The 26532-nt window shown below is 53.8% G+C and overlaps 9 protein-coding genes across 9 annotated transcripts; 3 read left to right on the top strand and 6 right to left on the bottom strand.

Annotated features, from left to right (window-relative positions):
- Window positions 1–8899: 8899 nt before the first annotated feature.
- Window positions 8900–10345, bottom strand: KRP23_4761 (uncharacterized protein; the record flags this gene model as incomplete). Its single annotated transcript, XM_067889757.1, has 1 exon — window positions 8900–10345. The coding sequence occupies one exon, from the start codon at window positions 10343–10345 to the stop codon at window positions 8900–8902; it is 1446 nt and encodes a 481-aa protein (XP_067748890.1).
- Window positions 10346–11742: 1397 nt separating this feature from the next.
- KRP23_4760 (uncharacterized protein) lies at window positions 11743–13743 on the bottom strand (the record flags this gene model as incomplete). Its single annotated transcript, XM_067889756.1, has 1 exon — window positions 11743–13743. One exon carries the CDS (start codon window positions 13741–13743, stop codon window positions 11743–11745), a length of 2001 nt encoding a protein of 666 aa, XP_067748889.1.
- A 1102-nt stretch (window positions 13744–14845) lies between these two features.
- On the bottom strand, window positions 14846–17803 carry KRP23_4759 (Secreted RxLR effector protein 124; the record flags this gene model as incomplete). Its single annotated transcript, XM_067889755.1, has 2 exons — window positions 14846–16659; window positions 17023–17803. The coding sequence occupies 2 exons, from the start codon at window positions 17801–17803 to the stop codon at window positions 14846–14848; spliced, it is 2595 nt and encodes an 864-aa protein (XP_067748888.1).
- Window positions 17804–17931: 128 nt separating this feature from the next.
- KRP23_4758 (uncharacterized protein) lies at window positions 17932–18317 on the top strand (the record flags this gene model as incomplete). The annotated part of the gene is made up of 2 exons (XM_067889754.1): window positions 17932–18194; window positions 18284–18317. The coding sequence occupies 2 exons, from the start codon at window positions 17932–17934 to the stop codon at window positions 18315–18317; spliced, it is 297 nt and encodes a 98-aa protein (XP_067748887.1).
- A 43-nt stretch (window positions 18318–18360) lies between these two features.
- KRP23_4757 (Centrin-2) lies at window positions 18361–19061 on the bottom strand (the record flags this gene model as incomplete). Its single annotated transcript, XM_067889752.1, has 3 exons — window positions 18361–18622; window positions 18680–18723; window positions 18813–19061. 3 exons carry the CDS (start codon window positions 19059–19061, stop codon window positions 18361–18363), a joined length of 555 nt encoding a protein of 184 aa, XP_067748886.1.
- Window positions 19062–19246: 185 nt separating this feature from the next.
- KRP23_4756 (Phosphatidylinositol 4-phosphate 5-kinase its3) lies at window positions 19247–22312 on the bottom strand (the record flags this gene model as incomplete). The annotated part of the gene is made up of 1 exon (XM_067889751.1): window positions 19247–22312. The coding sequence occupies one exon, from the start codon at window positions 22310–22312 to the stop codon at window positions 19247–19249; it is 3066 nt and encodes a 1021-aa protein (XP_067748885.1).
- Window positions 22313–22678: 366 nt separating this feature from the next.
- Window positions 22679–23050, bottom strand: KRP23_4755 (uncharacterized protein; the record flags this gene model as incomplete). The annotated part of the gene is made up of 1 exon (XM_067895856.1): window positions 22679–23050. The coding sequence occupies one exon, from the start codon at window positions 23048–23050 to the stop codon at window positions 22679–22681; it is 372 nt and encodes a 123-aa protein (XP_067748884.1).
- A 1465-nt stretch (window positions 23051–24515) lies between these two features.
- On the top strand, window positions 24516–25602 carry KRP23_4754 (Malate dehydrogenase, cytoplasmic; the record flags this gene model as incomplete). Its single annotated transcript, XM_067889750.1, has 2 exons — window positions 24516–24582; window positions 24641–25602. 2 exons carry the CDS (start codon window positions 24516–24518, stop codon window positions 25600–25602), a joined length of 1029 nt encoding a protein of 342 aa, XP_067748883.1.
- Window positions 25603–25798: 196 nt separating this feature from the next.
- On the top strand, window positions 25799–26499 carry KRP23_4753 (Caltractin; the record flags this gene model as incomplete). The annotated part of the gene is made up of 3 exons (XM_067889749.1): window positions 25799–26047; window positions 26137–26180; window positions 26238–26499. 3 exons carry the CDS (start codon window positions 25799–25801, stop codon window positions 26497–26499), a joined length of 555 nt encoding a protein of 184 aa, XP_067748882.1.
- Between the last annotated feature and the right edge of the window lie 33 nt (window positions 26500–26532).

Genomic DNA, 26532 nt, shown 5'->3' with positions numbered 1-26532 from the left:
TTAACGGTGTGCTGCTGGTGCGGAGGTCAGAGATGTCATGATTGATTTTGGTGGGTTCACTTTGGGATGGAGTTTTTGACTAATACATCAGTATTATAGTTGTCAAGGTAGAACTGTGCGTGGTTGGCCATGAAGCTTTAACTAACGACGCCATGGCGAATTATACGTTCGACCCGTTGTTGGTACCGGAGTTCTATTCAACCTCAGCGTTCACAGCAAAAAGCATATTGAACACAACACATCATACTCAGCTGCGGGCCAAAGGCGAGCGCGCTTTCGGCGACGTTGAGGACAATTTCAGTGAAGATACTATGGAGACATATAGGCACAAGGGCTGCATGACACATCTTCACATCAGTCACCCCGCCGCCACCCCTTTGGACGATGCTGCGGGGACGAACACATCGTTATCAGGGACTGCTGTGAAACATTGAAGTTTTTGTCGCGTCATGAGATGATTCAGCGTTCGACAAGATGGACTCTGGCATCAGATTGATTTTTTTTTTCCTTATCCTGCAAGTGAAGCCAGAATCACGGCTTTTTCGTTGGAGGGTTTTGTGGTTCGCTAAGGCTGCCACTCAAAACCTTACTCTGCAGCCAGTGAACGACATTAAATGTCTGAGGGAGTTTTCCTCCCAAAGCCTGGATGTATCGAGGATAGACACCAAACGCGATTTCAGTCGAGGAACATGGACTGCATCTTGTGCAGTTTCGTCTTAGAGTTTTCCTGCTCCATTGAATAGTTGCTCGTTGACAAGCGTTTCCTTTTATTCGGTATGAACCAATCGTAACTGGCGGTGACTCTAAGAGACTGGACGCAGCAAAGGCATATAAAGCGGATAGCACGAACAAAATGGTAGTGGATGCTGCACTATCATTGCAGCGTCGCAGTTCCAGCTCGCCGGATGTTGTCGCGAATACCTAACAGTTAGGTTGTGTTGTGCAAGTAGTTGCATCCCCCTAACGAACAATTATCACAGCTACAGAGTATGCATCTTGGGTGTCACTGACTCACCAGTCGCATTTTGTAGCGCTTGACCCAGATCGCCGAAGTGCGCTCTCCAATGGCCGGGAGCATCGCCATTTATAAAGGACAACGGCATACACCGAGAAAGAAATGTGGCAACGCGATGCCACGATAAAAAGTGACGGTCCACAATTCGTGGACAAAATTCCGGTCAAGAACAACTTGACATGAGCCTTCATTCAACAAATGTGAGTTGTCGTAAAGCTCCACTTGGGCAAAGCTGTGTACCGTCGACTCCGGCCTTGTGCCTGCAGCTGTGCAAGTCACTCCGCAGCCTAGAGCCAAGCTTCGAGAGCAGAGATTGACCTCAGCTAGCTCAGCATCAGCCAATCGCTACTGTTTTAAATTGCAACTACGTTTCAAACCTAACGTATACCGCACGTATTTTCATCGTCGACTCCAAGAGTGGAGCAGACATGCCATCGAAGCAGCAGTCACTTGTCTGTCGACGCAGCAAATCCTCCGACGTAGATACATCAGCCAGGATAGATAAACCGAGTTTTTCGCACCCTTCCAGTTCGGCTAAAGACACCCTCACTCGGATTCGGCCCCCACTGAATACGGAATCAGTCAAAGAAGTATCTGCTTCTTCGAGCATCTGGTTAGATGGCAATGCGAACAGATACAACTCCAGCGAGGCACCATCGGTAGACAATCGGCCCTTGTACTCGTATACGCAGCAGCTTGCACTACATAGTGCTGCACATACCGCAGGTGACCACCCATTCGGTAACGATTGGAGCGTATGTACTTGATCATCCAGAATGAGCACCGTCGCTGACGCTGTTGGAATCGTTTCGTCCAGAACTGAAGCAATAGTGAGCCGTGTGCCTTGTAACTGCACATCCACACATGAGAGCATGCGGGTTAAGGCGATGATAGATAGAAGTGATGGCGCAGTGGATGAACCACCAGCACTGTCGTTTGTCTCTTTGCTATCTGCTTGGAGAGAGAGCGATGCTGGGTTCAGCAACCATCGATGGCTCCATGCGCCACTCGGGGATGTTGAGTCCGCCAAAGCAGGTCGTGCTAGTGAAGGATCAGGCTTTTTGGGTTCACCTGGATGTGAATAAACGGCCACATGCTGGTATTCTCCGATGACACCTTGACCTGGATTGTACCGCACACCCCGAGATAATTGCTGCTGCGTCAGATATGACTGGAAGAGTCTTCGCACTGAAGCCCCCAAGAAGTCGTTTCTGTGGAGTAGCAAGGCTGATGCAAACCGGCGAAGGTCCTGGTATTCTGGCTCCGTATAAATCACCGAAAGAACATTGTCCACCAGCTCTGAGATTGACACGTGACCATCATCGCTGTTCCCCGATGAATGTGCATCATAATGTGGGTTTAAACGCCTGGCACGAGCCAACAGGAGCTGGCTCAGCTCGCCGAAGAGGTCCTCAACCAGCCGACTGAATTGCTCACACGACTCAGACAGCGACGGATGGCCTGTAGCCTCGTTTCCGTGTTCATACATGCATTTATCGAGCTCCCACGCCAGTATCTGCTGTACTCGCATTGATGAGCACGTATCCAGTAGCAGATCTGCGCACGCCCGCAACACCGCATGCTTACGTGCCAAATCTTTCGCAGTCATGGCATTTTCCAGTGACGGGTGAACCATAAATCTGCCCAACGAAAAAGTCGAGACGATGTTTGCCACCATCCTGCGCTCTGATGAAGCCGTCGCGAGTTCATGTTGTTGTGCCTGGTTGGACGGCAACAACCCAGTGAGCCATTGACTCTGGATGTGGACGTTCATCTCATCGAAGTAAAAGGAGAACGCGTCAAGTGGTGTGAAACGCACAAAGAGCTGGAGCAGAAGCAACGTCTCAAGACGCTCCATCGTGTCGTGGTTCGACATGCTCTGAAGTAGCGTCAATGTTCCGCAGCAGACCTGACATTGAATTGTTCTTCCCCGCGACATCGCCCTCGGCGACTCGACTGAAGATGTGTCGGAATATGTCCTGGTTCCCATTTCGTCGTTCGTCTCCACATTTTTACTGAAGTTTGTAGAGTTTGTGCCCTCAAAATTGCCAGAAACCTGCTCGCCTTCCGAGTTCATCTGAGCATGGGGTGCCATAGTGTGATCTGGGGCGAACGCTTCTACTGTGGACGCTGAGGGTGATTTCAACTCCGATACCGGCACCGACACCGGATCGCACGTATCTTTCGCTACGGCTTCAATATCATCATTTCTGTCGGACGATTCCTCACTGACAAGCGTTTCCTTCGAGCGACGTACATTGCTTTGGCGGCGATACGAAACCATCGTGAATGACGGTGACGTCTGGCGATAAACCACCGTTGCCAGTCGCACTGTGGATGATGGACGCTTTGGTGATGGATCCAGCATAAACATATATGCGGCGAGCACGTGCTTCATCTCTCGTTGGGCCTTGGTGGATCCGCTCTCGTACGAGTAGCACCACTGTGGACTAGCCGTGTTGTTGAGCACGTACAAAATAGTATTCTTCAACATAAAGACAACACCACCATCACAGTGTTAGACGTCTTTCTTACACATCGAATCCCCCAGCGTATTTCGGACTCCAGCACCTACGAAATGCACTGTGTGAGTCCGTGCCGTTTGCCACGGGTAATCAACGCCTACCTCTGGGAACTGCTGGTGGTAGGTGTCGCTGGCCTTTTCAGCACGGACCCAATCGCTCTCGATCGTCTTCGACGCAGGTCGCTGCAAAGCACTACGTGGTAACGCGACGATAGCACCTGGTAGCACCGCTGACACAATGTCACCCATACCAGGCTCGACTACAGTGGTCGCCGCCTCAAACCGCGCGCACACGACCAGGTTGCCATTCCGGTCGGCAATCGCCGCGGCATCGGCCGACTGGAAGGTCACGAGCAGATGCAGCGAGCAGCCACAATAGCTTCGTTGCTTGTGGTCCGGGCAGCAGTGCGGGAAGCAGCGAAACAGCTAGAGGATGACAGCACAACCATTGTGTTAGTACTTCAGTATCTCGTATTCTGCTTGCAGGTTTTAGCTGTACAATACACTGAAGTACTGAATTATTATTTTGTCTACCTTGGCACTACGTTTCTTGTTGCTCCTGCTCGTAAATTCCGTAGACGAAGCATCAAAACACACCAATACGAAGTTTACATGGCACACTCTCGTTACTACGGTACGACATCCTCGGAAGAGACTTTCCGTCCATAAGAGAGACCTAACTGCAGAGTCGAGACTCGGTCCACAGACGCACCTGACGTACGAGGCGGAGAAGAGCTCATGCTGCTCGTCACAACAGCCAAGGCGCAAGAAGCGACCGTTCGTGACGCTCGGACAGATCGCCATGCTTGGGTCTCGTGGAGAACGGTAGTGTGCTTTGTTTGCCGCTGGTGTCTCACTAAGCTTAGTTTGTGGAATCGCATCTGCGCAGAATACTACACTAAGTACGAGTGGCTCACTGGAGTTGAAGATTGTTTCTCAGTGAAGGACGGCGAGGTCGATTTGGGTGGTATTGCCGAATGGCATTCTATATACGAAGGCAAGTTTGAAGGCGTCGAAGTCAGATTAAAGACACCAGCGCGGCCAAGGCCAGCACGCTGATGAAGCTCGTTCAGCATTTTCTGCGATGACCAGCAATTTCCGACGGTGCCCCACGACTTGGTCGACAGCGCTTTAGTGATGAATCCAGTGGGCAATGGCTTCTCGGAGCGAATTACAAAATATGGCGAATGGTTAGCAAGCAATACACGCTCGGAGGTGATTTCCAGATCAAAATCACTAAGCCAAGTAAGCCTATCTCGCTACTGTTCTTGATAGCAATAGGAAAAGCAACCAGGAGTGGGGGCAGCCTAGCAAATCTGATTCTGAAGTGAATGTGGCTTATGCAGCTACATTGTTCCTTAATTGCAGGAATAGTGTTCCTATCTCGGTCATCTTCACCTATCCACCTGATCTCTTTTGCTATTGCACTTGACGGTCCACGAGTACACGTCGCCGCCACGATTCACCGATGACGTTATTATCCCAGGAAGTTTTATCAACGTCGACATCAAATTCGTCGATTCTATGGCAATCAAGTTGTCGAAACTCGAAGGCAGCGCATCGCTCACTGACGAGGTATAATAGAGAGCTTGTTGTTTACGAGTCGTCAAGGTGGACAGTAGCTCTGCACTCTCTTTAATGTATCCAATGACATGGGAGCACACCCATCCAGTCATGCAGCAGTCGTACTAGTATTTTCGATTTGTGCCACTGAAGACGTTACGTTCGAGACGATAGTGCAAAGCAAAGAACGTGTTAGCAATAGTCTTCGTGTTTGTGCAAACACGAGTTTGATGAGAAGACGTGCCAGCGGAGCTCGTAATCACCAAACGTCACACATTTGCATTTGCTAGCGAGCCACCAATATGCTTGAAATGGACTAGCTTGGAAAGAACCACTCACTCATACTATAGTGGGTTTCTGCGCTCCATCAACATTAATCGTTGCGAACAACCTGTAGTATTACGAGGATATCGCCAAATAGTATTTCAAGATTTAACTTTGCAAATGCGTGCTCCCGGGCAAAAAAAATGTGGCGCTTGCGAAGAGCCATATCCGTGACTACAGCCAGCTCGTACTGCTATGTGCCATTTGATGCGTGAAACTTTCATGTGAAGGCTGTCCTGATACAAGATGACGGGCGAAAATTGCGATTGATATAACCATTTACCAGCTCCGTAAACGCGATAAGGGTTTCTCATCCGTGGTTCCACCGGTCTACAACATCGCTTGTGGAAATTATGCGTACAATCTGTACGCATTGATTTGGGGCTCGGTAAAATAAAATACCACAAGGTCTGCCTGGAGTTCCCCAATAAACAAGAGGAATTTGAGGCGGCCAAGAAAAACTAGTAGAGCGAAAACATGCTGTTGCTTAAATCGCCACCCTTGACCCTGGGGACGGAGAACAAGCTTATGTACGTCACCGCTGGCGTAGAAATGCCTGGGGCCCTCATCTTCGCATTCGGATCCGTTTTTATTGAGAAATTGCAAAATATTTCAACCTCTGGTCGACATGGGGGTAAAACCTAGAAGATCCTAATGAGGCTTTAATGCTCCCATGTTTTGCCAGTCGTTCATGTATCTTGAGACGTCAACTGCATGGAACGACAAGAGCAGAGACTCTGGACATCGACATGCTACGCAGACCTCCCCACACATACACACACACAGGAACTTCGAGTGCTGTGCTGTGATCATTATCTCGCTGCAGAAAAGCTCCACCACATTTCGTCTGCCATGTAAACGACACCTGTCCGTACTAGCAAATTATTGCCGTGCTGACTCTTTGGTTTGGTGCACTGTATTGCAGAAACGGAGCGAGCTCATCTCCATCACGGCCAGAGTGGTGTCACGCGGCTGTGAAACTAATTTCGATAGAAATATCGTCCTCACTGCAATAGGACTAACCGAGATTAATTCAGTTCTAAGGGTCCATTGCCGACTTCACACCCTGACAATGACGAGCAGCTGAAGCGCCGGGGCCGGGGGTTGCTACCCTCGCCACAACTCTTGGCCAAGCCGTGAAAGCTCGAAACAGTCGGGGAAAAAGTAATTCCAGCGAGCCGCACAATGACCAGGATTTTGACTAAACCTAAGCTAGCGAGAGGATAAGAGAGGATAATTTCTCCCAAGCGCGGGAATTGAAGTATGGCTCTCGGTCTGTGAATCAAAACGGGAATAATTCCCACACTGGTCTCACGGGAAGATCGGCTACCGACTGATTGAGCTGCGGAGCTAAATTTTCATGCTGGATATCGCCTTGAAGCCTTTGAGTCGATGGCTAATCATGCCTCTTGCACATGTACACGCACCGATGAGAAAACGCCCAAGAGAAGACCGCGCGTAATTGCATGGCCATTTGCCCCCATACAGAAGCGTCAACGGCTGAAGCAAAATCTCGCCAGCGTAAACGTTGACGACACTGCCACGCGCTTGGACGCTACAAAAAGCAATTATATGAGCTGTACTTTTAACGGCGCTACGTTCCTTGGTAATTGAATGGGGAACTGACGTAAAAGGATATGCGCCTGGGGGTGTAAAGCTGTCAAAGAGATGCAGCATCGTCAGTCGTTCAATGGAGTCGTTGCGCTGCTGTGGGTGCGGCGAATTCGTCAGTGACTCTCAACAAATCTGCAACGTCGTGAATCCCATCGAATTTCAGGATTTGGTCGTGACGACTGTAAATACGTGTCATTCTAGGCTATATATTAACCCGCATTCTCAGATTTCACAACAGCTCATTGAGGACGCTGGAAACCCGGCTGATATCGCAATCTGTGTGATACTGACATCTGGAAATGGCATACCAGTCGAGAGTGTTGTTGCCACTTATTACCTACCACGTGCTGTTGGCCAGCTTCGGCATGAATTCGAAGCGTGTTCATCCGAGCGGCCAAAATGCTACTGGCCTTTACGACTTTCCACGCTCGGTGAAGCTTGCTCAGTTCTCAAACAACGCCATTGCTGAGGTAACAAGCATAAATCTTGGTAATCATCGAGTATTTCCTTGTGAGATTAGAAATGTCGTCCCAAACGTAGATTTGTTTTAGCTGTTGTTGCTTATACAATTCCATTAATATGCCAATATCGGCCAATACCTACTGGTATCTTTAAAATTACGTCGTGGTTCCGCTTGTGTATGCTTAGTACCGCAAGCGAATTCGGCAGACCCATGTGGCAACCGATGGGATACCCTTGGCGCATTTATGGAGTGCTTGCAAATAGAATATATCGAGCCTCTCAAAACCTGGTACAAGTGGTCTTACAACAGAATGGAATTTCCAGGGGCATGGAGGGCATGGAAGTCGAAAGCGTTTGATGATAATTTCGTGGGAAATCTGCTGATAGAAGCGTGCATGCACTGTAAATTGTTTTCATGCGAATATACTGAATTATTGCGGAGCTAAAGCTCTATATGAAGGCTGACGATATCCTATCTGATTAATATGGACGACGCGCGTGCCCTCACTATGGTATAGGTACGGAGTTTCTCAAGCAACTGAACCATAAACAACAAGTTCGCCAGCAAGCGATGCGTTACCTTCGAGTTTCGACAACTTAATTGCTGTTGGCAGGACGAATTGATGTCGTCGGTGATAAAACTTCCTGAGGTCCCTTAAAATTGAGACCCCAAGTGAGCACAGGGTTTTGTATGGGGCCGCAAAATCATTTGATTGAAATGGAAGCTTTGTCCTAAAGATAAGGACTAGTCCAGGAACAAAATTCTCTACTTAGTGCGTTGCCGAACGACACCATATGTCCAGTACAATTGCAAAGGTGGATACGAAAAATAGTTTGAGGGCGAAGGCGGAGTGAAAGCACCAGTTTTGTTAATGCTCGCTCAGCTTATTTTGCTGCGGCAGGCGTAAACTGTTTGACAATTTTCGATTTGGTGATGTACTAGTATCCGGTGGACACTCTCCTCCTGCAGTTAAGCCATATTAATTTTAGAATCAGATTTGCTTTGGTTACTTAGTTGTGAGATTAAGCAATACATGTATGTTAGATTTGATTGGTTTAGTGGTTTTGCTCTGTAAGCCGCCTCCGAGCGCGTATTGTTTGCGAACTATCCGCAATATAATATGCTCTCGCTCTAAGCTTTAAAAACTCTGTCACCCTTCACATTTCCACCTATGTACGTAATACTAAAACACCCGGAACTGTTCATCTCAAGTTATTTGTCTTAAAACAAAAGTGTTGGAGTCAAGACCCTTAATTTCTTAGAAATAAAATATTCATTCTTTTTGCTGGCTGCACATGCAATGGAATTCTTGTTGCATTTAACCGTACTCCACTATTCGTATCCACTGCTGCTGCATCAGCACCACATTTGTTACAGTTTGGCCAGGTCTCGTTTCTTATGCCAGTTCAATGTGCGAGTAATCGCTGCTGCCGAAGTTCTCGTGGCACCGGCGACACACAGCCATGCTCGTGGCGTGGCCGCCGAAGGTCTCCACGCTCTGCTTCGACCAGCAAGACGCGCACGCGCGGTACAGGCAGATCTGGCAGCATTTCGATCTGCGCGTCGGGGCATCCAGCAGACGCATCCGAAGGCGCTTCGTGCAGGCCACGCAGCGCGAGTTCCGTGTTTCTGCTTGGTTGCGGTACTCTTGGTCAGAGCGACTGCAGAGACTTGCATTGGGACTCGGGCTAAATGTACTAGTCTGACGTTGTCGCTGCTGCACCAGATCTGGCAGCCGGTGAAGACTCTTGGCGAGCGACAGCAGTCGTGCGCGTACAGTCTGCGAGTCGGCGTGGCGTTCCGGGGTGGTTCCCGTCGCCGTGAACGTAGCGTGGAAGCTCACGCGGACTCTCGGGCCGCGGCTCCCAACCGTTTGAGGCAAAGGCTTGACTAGGTAGGCTGCAGTGATGCCGTGCAGTTGCGAAACACGCTCCTTTTTCATCTTTCCAGCGGTTAGTTCACTTTCGGGCATGGAGCTTATCACAAGCGTGAAGCCTGTCGAGTCGTCGATGTTAACTGAAGACGTGGAAGACACGGACGAACCGTGCGTTGCGAAGGGACTGGCTGGCGCGACGGAACGTGGTCGGAAGTGCTCGAGGAAGCACCATTCTTCGTTGCGCGCAAACCGGCGAGAGCGAGCAAAGCAAGCTGTTCGCACTGAGACGTGGTCGTCGGCGTGTAGACGGAAGCTTTCGCATTCAAAGTCGTCGTCATCACTACTATCGCAGTCCGAATCGTTGTCGAAGCCTCGAGGCTGCACTTCGTGGACGATGGAGCCGTAGATGAATTGGTCTCCTAGGAAGTCTCGGGCCACGGCGTTGTAGTCGCTCTCGGTCCGCGGACGCAGCAGTGGCTCGATGTCGCTGGGCTCGCAGGCGACTTCGCCCGTCGTGAGCACCTCGAAGTCTTCGCCAGCAGCCCCCGTCTGCCGCGAGAGCATGGCAAAGCCCGATATCTCTTTGCAGTCCCACATGACGGAGGGCACTCGCAGAAGCCTTCCACGGCGACTAGCTCGACTGGCGTTGTATGCGCGCTGCACCAGCTCGGCGTCGGACACGCGAACCTTGCGTGCGTTATGCACGTTTGTAGGGCCATCGGACTCGAAGTCCGCCCACGACGACACGGCTGGCGAAGGTTTGTCGGCAGGAACCGTTCGCATCGAGCTGGTCAAGTGCGGTCGGCGCCGCCGGGCCGGCGATTCCATGAGGTTGGGGGGCCAGCACGAGTCGCCGATGTCCCCCAGGACTTGACGGTCCTGGTCGCTGTCATGGAGGCGTTCGTTGGTGTGTGAGTCGAGCGGAGACTGCTTCTGGCGGGAGACAAAAGGCAAGTGGATGGGCATCGGGTGCGACGAGTAGACGAAGCGAGGCGGGATGGACTTGGCGAGGCAAGTGGCGAATCGAATTGTGGTTTGCTGCACAGACACGCGCGGCTCGATTCGGTCACCGCCCAAGCGCTGACGAAAGAGAGAGGTTGCGGCGGTGCATGGTGCAGTATTAGGGAGGGCTGCACGACGCAAGGCTTTTGGTGATTGCTCTGGACTCCTGTCTTGGCGAGTAACGCTGTGCACCCAGCGAGAGGCTCAGAAAGCGTCGGACGAGCACGCACGCCTCGGCGCTTGTGGCTGGCCCTTGGCTCTCTTTTGAGCTTTCAAGTTGCCTTCCAGTGAAATATTTAACGGAGCAGTGCTATTTTCGAGGGTTTCAGTGTCCTTCTGGACACTAACGTCCCACGCCCGAAGTGTGCCCGATATACTGAGGTTTGTATGGGACTGAACTGTGTACGTTATTGGAGACTGTAGGGATTCCCGAGTCAACAGATTCACAGGACGCAACAGCGCACAAGGTTCTAAGTGGAGAAGTCTCGCCGGATTCTCTCTGCAATGGATACCCAGCTGGTGTCGCAACCGTAAGCGGTTGGCAGCCCCACATTGCTGACTCGACCGTCGTGTTGGCGATCGTAATGTGTGTGCAACGACAATACGGAGCGCCGGGGACGCCTTCGTTCGCTGGAGCACTGCGGCGTTGCACTGTTACCCAGCATTTGGATGGGCCGCAACGGCCGACTCGCGAGGGATAACATGTCTTGCCATCACGAGAATGCTGAGCGGAGCTGCCGGCTCTTGGTGCAGTCTTGCATAGGCGCGACTTTGGTGGATCTTGAAGTTGCTCGGCACTTCGTCACTGTTATTCGCTAGTTGCCACAGAGAAGCTTGGGTCAGAGAGCGCATGCGTGTGTTCACGGGCAAAACTCAGCATGTCGCGCGTGGTCCGCGTGGGTCACGAAGTCTCCGTCGATGAGTCACACGAAGTCAGCGGGGATCCGGACATGGAGAAGTTCTAGAGCCAGGAGGAGAGCTACCGTTTCATATTGGCCACTTCGTCACTGTTTGTGGCTCTCTGCTCGCCACGAACGACGGCGTCGTGCGACTTAACCCAGCAAACAAGTATATGTTTCCACTCCAGTTACAGTCATCGGCGAAGTTTGAGGCACTGCATCGGCGCCATGACAGGTACCGGTCAGGAATTTCCAGTGGGCGCGAGTTTCACACGCCTCAGGGCCAGATAGAGTCTTCTGCGCGCAATCCGTCTTGAGCCATCAAACGCTGCAGGACTGCAGGGGTAACAATGGCAGGCGTCGACTGGGAGTAAGACATGTCTTGCGTTCTAGCCGGATGATTGTCTGCTCTAGGGAAAGACTTCATTCCTGTAACATCATATCAATAGATAAATTGGCTGTTTATGGGATCTGAAGCTTTGCTTCGGCCTTGACTCTAATAATCTTGGATGCGATCTCGCCAAACCGCTTCAGCGTGTCGTACTGCGAGCGAGTGATGTCCATCGCCTCGTTGTGCACGCAGCAAATGGAGCCCACCATTATTCCGTCAGGGCCCATGATGGGGATGCCGCAGTAGAACTTGACGCCTTGCTTCGTGACGGGGTTTAAGTTGTAAAACCGCACGTCGGCTTCCGGGTTCCGCACAATGAAAGGTGCTTCGCCCATGAGCAAGTGCTGGCAGAACGTGTGCTCGCGAGGCAGCAGCGCTTGCGCGAACTGGCCGATCGTGCAGCTCAGAACCAATTGGTGGGTCTCGCCCACGATCGTGATCATCGTGCAGAAGAACCCCAGCTCCCTGCTGAGAAAGGAGCAGATGATGTCCAACTCCGGCATCGGCTCGTTCAACTCCATGAGGCCGAGCTTGTCAATGCAATTCAGTCGCGCTGATTCGTTCTCAGGCATTGGGGCAGACGGCGAGGAGCTGTCCATCGGGTGCAGCGGGTAGGTTCGCTGCTCGGCGTTGGCGAGAGCACAGTCTGCAGCTGCTGGGGCCTCGTTGGCACGTCGATGGAAGTAGTATTCCACGGCCGTCATGCATTCTTCATCGTCTTCTTCGCTGTCTGTGTCTTCCTCTTCACTGCTATCGCTGCTGTATGTGCTCACGGTTACAGCGTTTGAAGGTTCCAAGAGCATCTTGATCACCGAGACGGCCGCGTCCTTCGTGGCCTCGACCGCAAGGTCTTCGCGCAGACTTTGGCCTACAGGCGAAGACGAATCACTCGGAGCTGGATCGTCGACAATCTGCACCGGACCACGGCGGCCAATTTGGACGTGAGAGTAGTCACAGCGATCCACCCACTCGAGACAGCGCTTGCAGACGCCCATCTGCGAGACGTGGCCGTTGTTCGTTTCCACGTTCTCGCGAGACCAGCACGACGTGCACACGTTGTAGGCGCAGAGCTGGCACCGGCGCGCACAGCGCATCAATGTGCTCAGCCGAAGACCTTTCGTGCACGAGATGCAGCGCGAGTTTTGCGCCTCAGGGGCAGGCACTTCAGCAGTGACCGACTGCCGTGCGAACACTTGCGAGCCCAACCGCCGCCGACGAACAACTTCGGGGAGGCGCGGAATTCCTCCAGCGAGAGCGAGAAGTCGGCTCCGCGCCATCTTGTCCGTCGCCAATCCGGCAGTAGGGCTGTCGTTTCCAGCGTAAAGCGCGTGGAACATCACACGCACGTTGCCGCTGTCCTCATTCTCCTCGGAACTAGGCACCGTATCGACAACAAGCAGCGCATTCACACCGTCCAGTTGATCTACGCGGCCTCCGACAGCCTTTCCGGCAGCAAGCTCTTGCTCTGGAAGCGACAAGAGCGACACTGAGAAGCCCTGAGACGTATCGGGCTCTACTGTCGACTGCACGGTGTCGCTCGTGGGCTGGAAGTACTCGAGAAAACACCACTGCTCATTGCGTGCGAGCATCCTTGAGCGCGCGAAGCAGCCCGTCCTCACAGCGAGTTGATGCCCCAGAGGTAACTCAGCCGGTTGTCCTTGCGGCTGCGTGCTGTCCACGACGTGGACAATGGAGCCGTAGATGAATTGGCTGCCGTAAAGTCCCTTCATGGCGGCGTTGTAGTCGCTCTCGTCACGCGAGCAGAGCACTGAGACCAGTTCCTGTGGACTGCAAGCAATGCTACCGACTGAGAGCACCTCGTAGCTGTCGCCCGACGCACGTGAAGAGAGCTCAAAGCTCTCTTCACGTGCGTCCGGAGGCCCCAACTTGACACTTGGGGTGGTCTTTCTGGACTCCCACGAGTCCGCAGGGTCGGTCAGCGCGCGCTGAAGCGCCACTGCAGTGTTGGCGTTGCGTACACGCCGCAGAAGCTCCTCGTCGTCCACCAGCACCTTGTCCTGGGGCGATGAGATTGTGGTGCAGGCGTCCGACCTGTAGCTGGCCGATAGCATGGCTGGAGTCTTGAATGGCATCCTGTGGCAGCGCTTCGGTGGTCGGTGGGGTACGTGGCAGCGCTGCGTGTTTATATGCGTCTGAAGGCAAACAAGAAGTGTCGAGGTCTCGAATTGCAAAGTGAAAAGTGGCTGGAACGGGGGAACTTTAGTCTCAAGCTGACCCCTGTCACTCGCGCTGAAGAGATGGTGAGGAGAATGCGAGCGAAGCCACCAGTGGGAGGTCCGACATCTCCACGAGCTGGCCAGCTGGTCTTGACAAGTTGTGGCCCTTTAGCGACGCGTTAGTGCCCGATAAGAAGTTGAGTGACGCCAGAGAGCTGACCTTCTCGGGGCAAAGTCTCCACGCGAATTCGAGGCGACGACGCCAGCAAGTTGTGCATCTCTTCACCGATTGATAAATCTCACTTCGAACTGTCGTACAGGTGGCGAGTACGTCGCATGCGCTACCAACACCAAAGTAATATTTGCCATCGCTACGTCCTGCAATCGCGGCCCAGAAAGAGCGGCGCACCTGTACCATTTTACGGCCCACCAAACAGCGACGGTGTTCTTCTGGACTGCAGGGGCAAAAGTCCCGCGTTTCTCGTCAGCCAACGCTGGTGTCGCAGCGATATCCATAGCCGCTCGCATTTCAAGTTGCTCAGTTGCATAAGTGCAAGTCCTGACGTTATCAACCGCACTGAACGGAGATGCCTGCCGAAGATGGTTGCAGTGCTCTATTGTCGTGCGGTGCTGCTTTGAGATCGTGAACGAATTCGGCGAGGGCAACTCCAGTACAAGTCCGCGATCTTGTACTTCAATAGACCTCAAGTTGGTCTATCCCACGAGCTCTTGCGCACGATGAGTGCGGCAGGCACATCGAGGGATAGTCCATGCTGGTTATTCTTCACTTCAAGTCGCGATACATGTATGCAAATGCTGACAGCGCCTCTATGGCTACTCTGTCGAAGGAAGAGTTTCACTTGTACAATGGCGCTCTATATGAGCAAATGTATTATCATGAATAACGCCGCGAAGCGTTGTCTTGTATCTGCATCTCAGCAGAATCAACATGTCAAAATCTTCCCTTGAGCTATGTCATGTCGCCCGTACATGTACTCTACAGTGGTGGGAAGACGAATGCCAACTTAGACGACACGAATCCGTCAGCCTCCTCGCGAAGGAAGGTCACGAGCTCTCCGCGTCGTGTTGCTGTTTGCCGAGCCACGAGGTCGATGTCCACGGCGCAGACCCACTGCACCACATCAACCTGGCGGTTCACCATGGCCTCGAGTAGTCCCTCAGTAGACACGAAGCTTGTTTCTACCATTGCTGGTGCTTGTGATGCTGCCGCCTTCGGTTCCGCCTGCTGGTACACCATTTGAGGAGCAACGGTAGCTTGAAGCCAACGCAGCACACGGAGCTGGCCGTATCCAGCGGCCGCGTCGGCCATAGCACCAACTAGCGTCATCTTGCGAGGACTGTCGGGCACCTTACGGAAGAAGGTAAACTTCTCGTGCAGCCAAACTAGAATTCCGATCTGCCCACAGCGCGCAGCAGCAATCAGCGCGTCGTTCCAGATTGTCAACCTGCCCAGCTTTGCGTGTAGCTCCGACGCTGGCACTTTCAAAAAGATCTCGCAGTTACCACAGATCCACGTGACGACGTCCAGGTGCCCCATAGCGCACGCCACATGAAGCGCGTACTCGACGCCATGCCGCCGGAAACGCTCCTCGGTTCGCACAGGTTGAAATTTCAGGAACACGTACGTTAGGTAGGAAAACTGCCGGTACTTCACGCCCCATTCCACGATGGATGAATCCCCCATGAGCGTCGCACTGTGTGTTTGGAACCATTGAAGGACGTCTCCAGCCTTGGTATAGCGCATGATCGCTGTGAATGTCTGATGCGTGAACAACTGGGGGTGCTTCACACTGTAAAGTTGTTTCAGCACATCAAGTTCGCCCCGTTGAGCCGCCCACAGCGGCATCCACTCGAGATTTGATGATGACTCGGGACAGTATTGTACCGCGAGGCGGACGAACTTAGTCTGCCAGTAAGGGCTTGTCTTACATGGGAGCGCCCACGCAAAAGATTCAAAACCAGCCCGCTTCTCATCAGTGTTTGATCGGACTCCAGCGATACGGGGGACACCTATGATCGGTCCGTCATTGGCATTCGCGGTCGTAATAACTGCTGCAGTAACAGCCGTCGTTGGTGGTTCTGCCGCCGCATTAACACCGCCGTTTAGCTCACCACTGCTTCTTCCTGAAAGAGCGGTGACGTCGATTGCATCCTCGTCGGTGATTCCACGACCTACGACCGAGCGTAGAACAATTTCGCGCTCTTTCATGGACAGCGAGAACGTCGGTGAAGCCAGCCCGCGCTGCAATAACCACTCGATCATGCTGAAATGACCGAGTGAGGCGCAACGGTACAGTGTGCTGCCATCCACGATGTTTACCGGCCGAGAAGATTCCACTGACGTGAGATTATCATATGACGATCGTCGTTTGATTTCCACGGAAGACAGGCCCGGCAGCATAGCGTCAATTGCGTTGGAGGTAGCAGCACGATCTCGACGCTCCCGGGGCAGTTTCAATTCTTTCGCTTCGCTGGAGGGGCTATCTGAACGTTCTGCAACCCACTTCGCCATCTTGACGTTTCCTGTCGAGGCCGCAGCAATGAGCATCTGTGGCGACCAGAGCCCAAGTTGCTCCACTACAAAAGCCAGTAATGCTAGATTGCCGCTTGCTGCTGCCTTCTCGGCCGCGGTGGGAGACAGCGAGTATCTTTTCTCGATGGGAATACGCTCGGTAATGTACTTCACAAGCTCCAAATGCCCTGATCCAATAGCGGCCTCCAGTGTGCGCGGATCCAGCGGCATCCTCATGTCTTTATGCAAATACTGCAGCGTCTTGATGTTGCCGTGAGCTGCAACGCTCGGTAAAAATGCAGGGGAGCACGAAAACCGCGGGAAACGAGGCACCAACCAGCGGAGCACGTCCGCATGCCCATTAGTCGCCGCTAAGTCTAGCACCAGCGAGCGGCATCCGTCACTGCTGCGATGCTTGTGTAGCCACTGCACCACCTCCAAATGTCCATTTCCTGCCGCGCTACACATTCCAATGGCAGTGCCTCCTTCGCGCCGATTCTCATGGAGAAACTTGATCACTTCCAAGTGTCCGTTCGCCGCCGCCGTGTCCATGGCCATACTGGTGCACGGCCACCGTCCATCTTCATGCAGCGTTTTCACCATAGCTAAATCTCCTTGTGCCGCTGCCGTATCCAACGCACGGTAGCGTCTTCTCCCCAGTGACGTGGCCAGAGCTTCCGCATCTTCCCACGGCAGCAAAGGGTCTCTCTGGTCGTAGACACCAGCCAGCAGGCCTGCTCGCGACGCGAAGACTTCTCGGAAGCACTTGCGTGCTGGGAACACCGCGACCCAGTTCACCACCTGCAGCTTGGACTCCAGTGGCTGCACCATGAACACATCGATGTCCGTAGTCTTCTGCTCCTTTTTCTGCTCCTGTTCATGGAGCCACATGACGACTTCCAGACGTCCAGCCGAGGCCGCGTACTCCATGGCCCTGTGTTTCTCGTACTGGCAGCAGCAGTGCAGCCACTGCACGACCTCCTGATCTCCCTGTCTGGCTGCCTCGTGCATGACCTCGGCCGGGAACTCGTACGGGGCGTTGCGTGAGATCCAGGCGAGCGTTTTGCCTTGTTTGGAGGAATTTTGGGGCTCCCACACGTCGTGTTTCGCTTGTTTCTCGCCTGTGAGCAGCGTAGAATGGCTTAATCGGAAGCGCAGCAGCCACTGCACCACCTCCGCGCAGCCATGAGCCGCCGCGCAGTGCAGAACACTCGTGAAGCGGCGACGTGCGTCCCTCAGAGACAGCAAGTGCGCGTGCGCGTACAGGAAGCGCGCCAGCGGCTCGTACTGAGCATCTAGCGCGAAGACCAGCAGGCAGACAGTCTCGCGAGGTGTGAGACAATCTGCGACGCATGTGAGAGCCGCCTCGGCGCCCACCAGTAGCCGCCAGCGCCGCAGGAAAGACGCGGAGGAGCGCGGCATTGCCCAATATGAACGTGCACAAGAATAGCATGATGAGGGTACCACGATTTGGGTACATTATGTAGAGACTCATTATATGGTGTGGCTAACATACACGGCTACAGCAACGACTTCAACTTGGTCCCCGCATGAGGACGCCGACCACGTTGCCTGTAGTGGATGAGGAGGGTTCGCAACAAGAGCGAGAGAATACACAAGAGGAGAAGCCAGGTCTGGATGAAGATGACGACGCCGAAGTGACGCCGAACGAAGGCGCAGACGACACGATCTCCATCATGGCACATGTGCGGGACAAGATCATCCCAGTCCACTGCGGGTTCGGTACCCAGCAGGTTGTGTGGCTGGGCCATGTGGCCATTGCTCGGATTCGACGAGGACGGCCAGACGCAAGGTTGGCTGGAGCTGGGCGTCCCCACAAAGATCATCAAGGACGGCAAGCGAGAGCTCCAACTCACCGATGTGATCTGCGACGTGCTGCAGGATCGAAACCACATCTACATCTCCACCTCACTAGGATGAACAGCAGCAAGCGAGAAATCGTGTACCAGAGTATATTGCTATACACGAAGGAACGCTGCGAGTGCAGCTTTGGAGAGGAAAAATCCGTCCGCAGCGTTGCTTGCGGTGCCCAAAAATGCTTGCACCGCCTCGACCTCGTTGTCGTCGTGGTACTGCAGACCCATTTGGTGTCGAAGTAGATTCCCATCGACTGCTTCCTCGTCTGCAGCGTTGTTTCCTTCGTCTTCCGTAGCTAGAGTGCTCAAAACCGAAGATAGTTCCCGTATTGAAACCTGGTCCGCACCGTTGTTCGACAAAGCCCTACACAGCACGTTTAGCTGCGTGCAACAATCATGTTGCAGCAGTAGTGGTGGTTACCTGAATGCCTGTTCGAACTTCTCCTGCTCGCTCGTGTCCAGCATCTACATACCAACGATCATTCGCACCAGCATAAAGTTACGAATACTACCACGCACGTCGTGGCAGGCAAAGCAGACCCTGGGATCCAAACCTTCGAGAGGAAAATCTTCTGGAAGTCTGCGAGGTCAATGGTGCCGGAGTCCATGTAGTCGAACTCGTACACAAGCGCTTGTGCCTCCCCTTTCGCGACTTTGAAGCCCAGCGCTCGCAAACTCATCTTGAGTTGTTTGACCGTCATCGTTTCCGAGCCTTCAGCTGCCAACTCGAAGACCACGCGACTTTCATCTTCTTGGGCCGCCGTCAAACGCTTGTCCTTGACTCGTTGCAGCACCGTCGCCATTGCCTTCAACACCGTCGATTCCTCACTACGCCCAGGCAATCAAGTCCGTTAGCAACGGCCAGCAAGAATAGTGTCGATCCTCAGATACTGTTCCTGTGTATTTGGTTTTCGACCCTGATCAAGCAAACACTGGGAGTTTAAGCACATCGAGACTACAAACAAAATACGTTGGTATTGATAATGGTTTAGGCGGATAGTGTAGCAGCATTGGCACCTTTATCTGGGAACGTTGGAGTGGACACGATCCGGTAGTCGAGGGGACTGGCTGGGCCTCTTAGCGCGCCTTCTTCAAGATGCGCCACAGTGTTTGTGTTGTTGCTAGTGCGCCCGATACTACTGATACTGGACACTGTGCCGGAACTGTTCGACCGCTGGTTGCTCGCTTTTGAAAACTCGGAATCATGTCGATACGCTGAAGATGTTCTCGGAGATGGAGTCAGCGGTGCGAGTGATCGACGAAGGTGCGGTGGCAATGCATCTAACGCTGTCGGATACACCATCGGCAGATTTGATCCTGGAATCTCCATGATCAGACCACCCGACAGACGTCCAACACCACATGAGCTGCTGCTACTACCATTATCCCATGAGGAGGATGCTCGATGCCGTGCTGAGGTGGCGCGAACTGCTACTCCTGACTTTACTGGTGCCGTAGCAGCTATCGTTGGGGTGCACGGGGTATTTGATATGGAGTTGACACCTACGTTCGGTGACAGGGTGGCATTGGAGAGGGGTTCTACTCGCATCGACGGTTGACTGGCGGCACTCCCGTCCATTGAAGCCAACATGGTGCTCAGGGTTCTGTTGGACTCGACCAACTGGGCATTGCGCTGGTTCTGAATTTGTAGCTGTGTGAACGACACACTGTCCTGGTGATCTCGTGTGGGCATGGCAGCCGCGTCGTAGATGAGTTCCGTGATGACGCGCTGCTGGAATCGATCCGCGTACTGGCGTGGGTTTACCACCGAGACACCGTGCCGGTCTTGCATCAACAGATAAACACGGACAAAGTGCTCGACGCGCTTGCGGAAGTTCCATTGCTGGAGGATATCGATGAGTCCGAGATAGTACAAGCCTGGTCCGTGGACCTCGTCCACACTCATTCCCCTATGCGCAAACTGGTGAAGCGATTTCTTCGACGCGTTGGTACCGGAAGAGCAATAACATCCACGATTGTTCTGGTTGCCACCGCTGCTGCTACGGTTGCGGACAAAGATCGAGTTTGTGCTGAAGCGGTAGGATTCACTGCTGTTGCTCCGACCACTTCGGTTGGAGACTCGAAACTGACTGCCTCCGCTGCTGAGACTGCAGCAGCTATCGTGGTGAACAAACGCCGCCGAGTCGAAGCTGTCGGCAGAGGAATAGTGCGAAACGTTGAAGCTGCGGTGGTGAATCCCCACCAGCAGACTGTAGTCGATGCAATTGATACTGCACAGGAACTCTGAATCGGTCGTTAGCTGTTCGGCCACAGCATGTGCCGTTGGATACGGCAGCGCCATGTGACGATTCCAGTTGAGATCTTTGCCCACTTGATCGTACTGATGCTTCATGTTACCTTCACCGCGGACATTGCAGAGCTGATCATGGCTACCGCCGACTACATATTCCGCGTTGCAAAACTTGCATGTTGCGATAGTACCCGTGGGCTTACGCCCCTCAAGCCGGCCAACCCACGACCCTTTGAGGTCAAAACGTTCGTGAATTTGGAGTGACGTGGCGAAGACGCTTTGCATGACCACAAAGAAGACAGTCTTGCCATACATGGTGAGTCCATGGCACCCGAAAAACCGCGTCATGAACGTGTCCGGGTTCTTCTTCATGAAGGTGTAGTACTGTGGCAGGATGCTCAACAGGAACTTCAGCTCTTCGCTCGTAAGAGTCTTCACCACGTACTTTCGGTCCTCCGTGAAGTAGAAAAAAGCTCCACTTTTGCCTTCACTCACTCGCTCCTTCGTGGTTTGCTGTAGCGAATTTCGATAGCTTGCGCTCGAGACCTTGGCTTCCTCCCGAAGACGTCGAAACACGTGCGGCGCAAAGTCCTTGAACACTACGCCTTCGGTTCGTGGACCACGTGCTCGGTGGTCGTTGCGGTTTTCGAGAATTAGCTCTTCTATCTGCGTGTAGCTCTCCTTTCGGTCACAATAGTCATCCTGGGCTACAGAACCTTCAATGATTCCCTCCTCAAGTGAAGATCCTGATACGGAGATTGACCTCGAGGACGCCTCGGCAGACGCTCGTGCTTGCCGTTCGGCCCGGTCCACACTTTGGCAAATTCCTTTCGTGGTATTTGTGAGAATTTCCAGTCGGAGCGCCCAATTGATGTTGTCGTCCCAATTTCCGTCTTGTGAAGGCAGGTTCACCGTTCCGTCCTTGCGAAGCTGCTCAATAATCCGGAGGATGTTGGACGTCCGCGTCCAAATCAAAGCATGTACCATTCCTTTTGCAAGTAGTAGACAAGATAGAAGATGCCACACACGACAGCGAATACCACCGTTGGTATCGCCTCCCGAGTGCGGCAGCAGGCTGAACACCGCGTAGCATGCGAGCACCAGCGTCCAATATCCGAAGTAGCAGCCCACGTAGTACTTGAGGTGGCGCTGGATGCGCTTTCGAGTACGAAACGTGTCAGGGAGGCCCTTTACAAACGTGTTCCACGTGCGCACAATGGCGATCAGCGACGTGCAGTACACCACCACAATGTACAAGGCGAAGAAAACCCCTGCTGTCAGCGTCCCGTTGGAAGCTTCATCCCTATCGGTTATGCTGCGCGGGTGGTTGAGAAAGTCACCGCTGGAGCTCAGCCAGCAGAACCCGAAAAGCGCGTACCGAGTGTCAAAGTGCGATATCACAGCGCACACGAGGCTCCACAGACCCCCGAAGATGTGGTATTTTGTCATCTGCCCCTTGGAAGCCGAGAACGGGTTTTTCAGGGCGAGAAGAAGGTCGATGGCGAAGATAAGCATGTACGTCTCCTGGCCCGTGAGGAAGAAGTCCACAATGATGCCGATGTCGCTGCACTGCACCGAGCTAGAGGCTTGGTCCAGCAGGTACAGGAACTGGTAGATCGCCCCGTACAGACTCATGCCGAACATGATCCCCGCGGGGTGTTGCCGCAGTGCCAGTACTCGCCAATAGGTCCCCACGACGTAGAAGCACCCGATCAGTGAAGCCACCGAGGTCATGAGGGGGAGCAGCATACTCCCGGCGGGGCAGTCTGCTGTGTTCGAAGACGACACGTCGCCGTCTGCCATCGTAAAACTAGAAACGACTCAGGTCCGGTGTATCTTGCCTTCGTTTCCAGCTGCAAAGGAGTAGTCCTTGGTGGCTGGCTGGTGAGGACACACACAGAGAAAGCCCCCGATGCGTTTGATGAATTGAGGTACCCTAATGCAAACACAAGCGCTCCGTCAGATTGAACAAGGAGGTGGCTCTCAGATGGAGACGTACCGGTCGATCGGGTGGAAGCTGCTCAGCGCGTAGCAAAAGACTGCTTTTGCTCCTCAGCGGCTCCTTTCAGATGTTTCCTCGTGGGGACTCGACCGCAGCAGAGACCGGCGCCTGTGCGCACGAAATGGCGTTCGTTGGGCACTAAAAGAAGTCGGGCACTCAAAGAACGATCAACCGTTACGACGCCCGAGACTCCTGCCGGCGCTTTCTTCGACGGTTTGTTCCTCCATCCTTCGCTTTTTTAGAGCGTAATGCCGTCCACGCAGCGAGCGCTCGCCACTGACTCCCTCCGACTGCTTCAACTGGCAAAACGAGAGGACACTGAGCAGAGAGAAGCAGGTTGGTTGGAGCCTAGCGGCGCTTTGCTGAGCTTTGGAAGAATTCTTGTTAGCGGAGACTTTGCACGACTTGAGTTGAAGGCGATGGGCCACAGTGGTGCACCAGTGGTCCAAATGCTCCAAATGCTCCGAGTCTCGTCGTGGCACTCCTTGAAAATGGCTGTTACGGCTCGCGTCCGTGTGATTGAATCCGCCTTCCGACATACTCGCCGACGTGAAGCTGTGCCTTTCACGCACGCTTGAGCGCCGCGATGATATCTATCAAGCGGCTACGAAAGGCCCGCGCGTGCGCCTGCGACGCCACAACTAGCCCAAAGACTTTGGAGGCACCCATACTCACGCGTACACACATACCCCGGGGAAGCGCAAGCACCACTTCACATCGATCCAGCGCTTTCCATGGGTCGAGCTCGCAGTGAAGTAATTGAGACGCTGAACTCACAGGCCAGATCTGGCTGCACCCCCGTCCGCCTCCTGCTTAACCCAGTCCAGCACTACGCGTCAGTAGCGACTCGATCACACCCACAGCACTACTAAGCAGCGAGCCAACGCAGATGCTGGCGTCACGCAGACTTGCACTCTTCAGCCGTCAACGAAGCAAAGTCTTGGCTCGTGCTGGGGCATTGCCACCTTGTTAGAGGCACGAACTCTGTTGGGCGAAAGGAACTACCATTGTGCTTGACAACTTCGATCAGAGCGCCGCATGACACTTTCTCGTCACAGACTCGGAGTGACGTACGTGGCGAGCGCTCGGAAACGAGGCCCCGTCACTCCATTGCGTTCCCGTCGCCCGGGTTGTAATAGGCATCGTATGGCGCCACCATATTGCCCTGCTCGGCGCTGGAACGCAAGGTCTCCGCCGTGGTTGAAGCCGAATTATCAGAATTCTGACAAAAACGGACCAAATTGAAGCACAGGGGTGGAAGTACCGTAGTTGTACCACCAACACAGCAAACTGTGACCACAAGGCTGGCGCACGATACACATAAGTTAATAATAAGCTTACCTCCTTGCAACTTTCTAGCTGCCACAAACGTCTGCCGTTACATGCCGACATCGACAAGGTTATCGCAGCCTACATGTTCCTCCCAGTCGGATGATACTAACATCTCCCGACACAGTGGAAACATGCAGGAAGGCCTGACGCGAGGCAATGCCATCGCTATGGAAGCCAACACCAGAATCAAGCAATATCTAAGACAGATTGGTATGCTCATGCATACTATAAAGGCATGGACGAGTCAATTACGGCCTAGGGATAAGCTTACTGGTGTACAGCCAACCGCACTATGGACCAGCAGCAGTCCCCGTTCTGACAAGTTGAGGTTACCGAATTCCCATCACTTTGCCTGCCATCGACTCGAATACTCACCAGCTTTACGCCGATTTTCCGCCGTGCATTGCAGGCTGCTTGGACTCGAATCTGGGGGGAGCTGGCCAAATCGTCGTGGATCTTGAGCAGGTGCAAATCCTCAGTCGGCATCTCCGCCTCGACCTGATTGGATGTCCATACTGGAACCAAGTCATGACACCAAACGGCGCAGTCATTCCCGCACATCAAACCCGCATCCAAATAGAAGTGCAACCTACGATCCTCACTTCGGAATTTGCCGTGTCGAGCGCAGATCAAAGAGAACCTCAAGCCCCCCCCCCCCAGCCATCCCCAGCCATGACCGCCCTGAAGATCGTCGTGTCCGGAGCCGCCGGCCAGATCGCGTACTCGCTGCTGCCTCTGCGTACGTGACCCCTGTCGAGTTCTCTCTCTTGTGGCTGCGTCTCACGCTCTCTTTGCAGTCTGCATCGGCCACGTGTTCGGCCCCGAGCAGCGCGTGGAGCTGCGGCTGCTGGACATCGCGCCAGCTCAGGAGGCGCTTGAGGGCGTCAAGATGGAGCTGCAGGACTGCGCCTTCAACCTCGTGGATGCCATCATCCCCACGGCGGACCTGGAGGTGGCTTTCAAGGACGCGGACGTGGCCATCCTCGTGGGCGGCTTCCCGCGCAAGCAGGGCATGCAGCGCAAGGACCTGATCGAGAAGAATGTGGCCATCTTCAAGGCCCAGGGCGCCGCTATCGAGCAGTTCGCCAGCCGCAACGTCAAGGTGCTCGTGGTGGCCAACCCGGCCAACACCAACTGCCTCATCGCCATGGAGAACGCGCCCAGCATCCCTCGCCGCAACTTCTCGGCGCTCACGCGACTGGACCACGAGCGGCTGCGCTCGTTCCTGGTGGAGAAGGTGAACGCCACGCAGAGCCACAAAGTGACGGCCAAGGACGTGACCAAGGTCGTCATCTGGGGCAACCACTCGAGCACGCAGGTGCCCGACGTCACGTACGCCGAGGTGGCGCTGCCCGGCGCTGCCCAGAGCGAGCCGCTGGACAAGCTGGTGACGGACAGGAACTGGATCGAGCAGACGCTCGTCAAGGACGTGCAGGAGCGTGGTGCAGCCATCATCAAGGCGCGCAAGCTCTCGAGCGCCATGTCGGCGGCCGCGGCCATTGGCGCCCATCTGCGTGACTGGTTCAAGGGCTCCAAGGATGGCGAGTTGGTGTCCATGGCCATCTGCTCGGACGGCAACAAGTACGGTGTGCCCGAGGGGCTCATCTACTCGTTCCCCGTCAAGTGCACGGGCGACGGCGCGTACGAGGTCGTCAACGGCCTCCCGATCTCTCCCCGCATCGACGCCATGATGAAGGCCACGGCGAAGGAGCTCTCGGAGGAGAAGGCGGACGCGGTCGAGATCCTCTCGCGCCAGTAGGTAAGGCAGGCAGGAACCATCTCGATGTGCAGTCCGTTGGAGACATTTAACCTGTGGTGATGGTCCACGGGCCAACTATTCAATGAATTACTTGTTTTACATACGTTGGATGACCGTGTTGCTGCCTATTCTGGCTGGCCGTTGCTAACGGACTTGATTGCCTGGACGTAGTGAGGAATCGACGGTGTTGAAGCCAATGGCGACGGTGCTGCAACGAGTCAAGGACAAGCGTTTGACGGCGGCCCAAGAAGATGAAAGTCGCGTGGTCTTCGAGTTGGCAGCTGAAGGCTCGGAAACGATGACGGTCAAACAACTCAAGATGAGTTTGCGAGCGCTGGGCTTCAAAGTTGCGAAAGGGGAGGCACAAGCGCTTGTGTACGAGTTCGACTACATGGACTCCGGCACCATTGACCTCGCAGACTTCCAGAAGATTTTCCTCTCGAAGGTTTGGATCCCAGGGTCTGCTTTGCCTGCCACGACGTGCGTGGTAGTATTCGTAACTTTATGCTGGTGCGAATGATCGTTGGTATGTAGATGCTGGACACGAGCGAGCAGGAGAAGTTCGAACAGGCATTCAGGTAACCACCACTACTGCTGCAACATGATTGTTGCACGCAGCTAAACGTGCTGTGTAGGGCTTTGTCGAATAACGGTGCGGACCAGGTTTCAATACGGGAACTATCTTCGGTTGTGAGCACTCTAGATACGGAAGTCGAAGGAAACAACGCTGCAGACAAGGAAGCAGTCGATGGGAACCTACTTCGACACCAAATGGGTCTGCAGTACCACGACGACAACGAAATCGAGGCGGTGCAAGCATTTTTGGGCACCGCAAGCAACGCTGCGGGCGGATTTTTCCTCTCCAAAGCTGCACTCGCAGCATTCCTTCGTGTATAGCAATAGACTCTGGTACACGATTTCTCGTTGCTG

This window comes from Phytophthora ramorum (assembly GCF_020800215.1).
Source record: "Phytophthora ramorum isolate Pr-102 chromosome Unknown Phyram_PR-102_s0003, whole genome shotgun sequence".
NCBI lineage: Eukaryota > Oomycota > Peronosporomycetes > Peronosporales > Peronosporaceae > Phytophthora > Phytophthora ramorum.
This window is presented reverse-complemented; position numbering and strand designations above follow the sequence as displayed.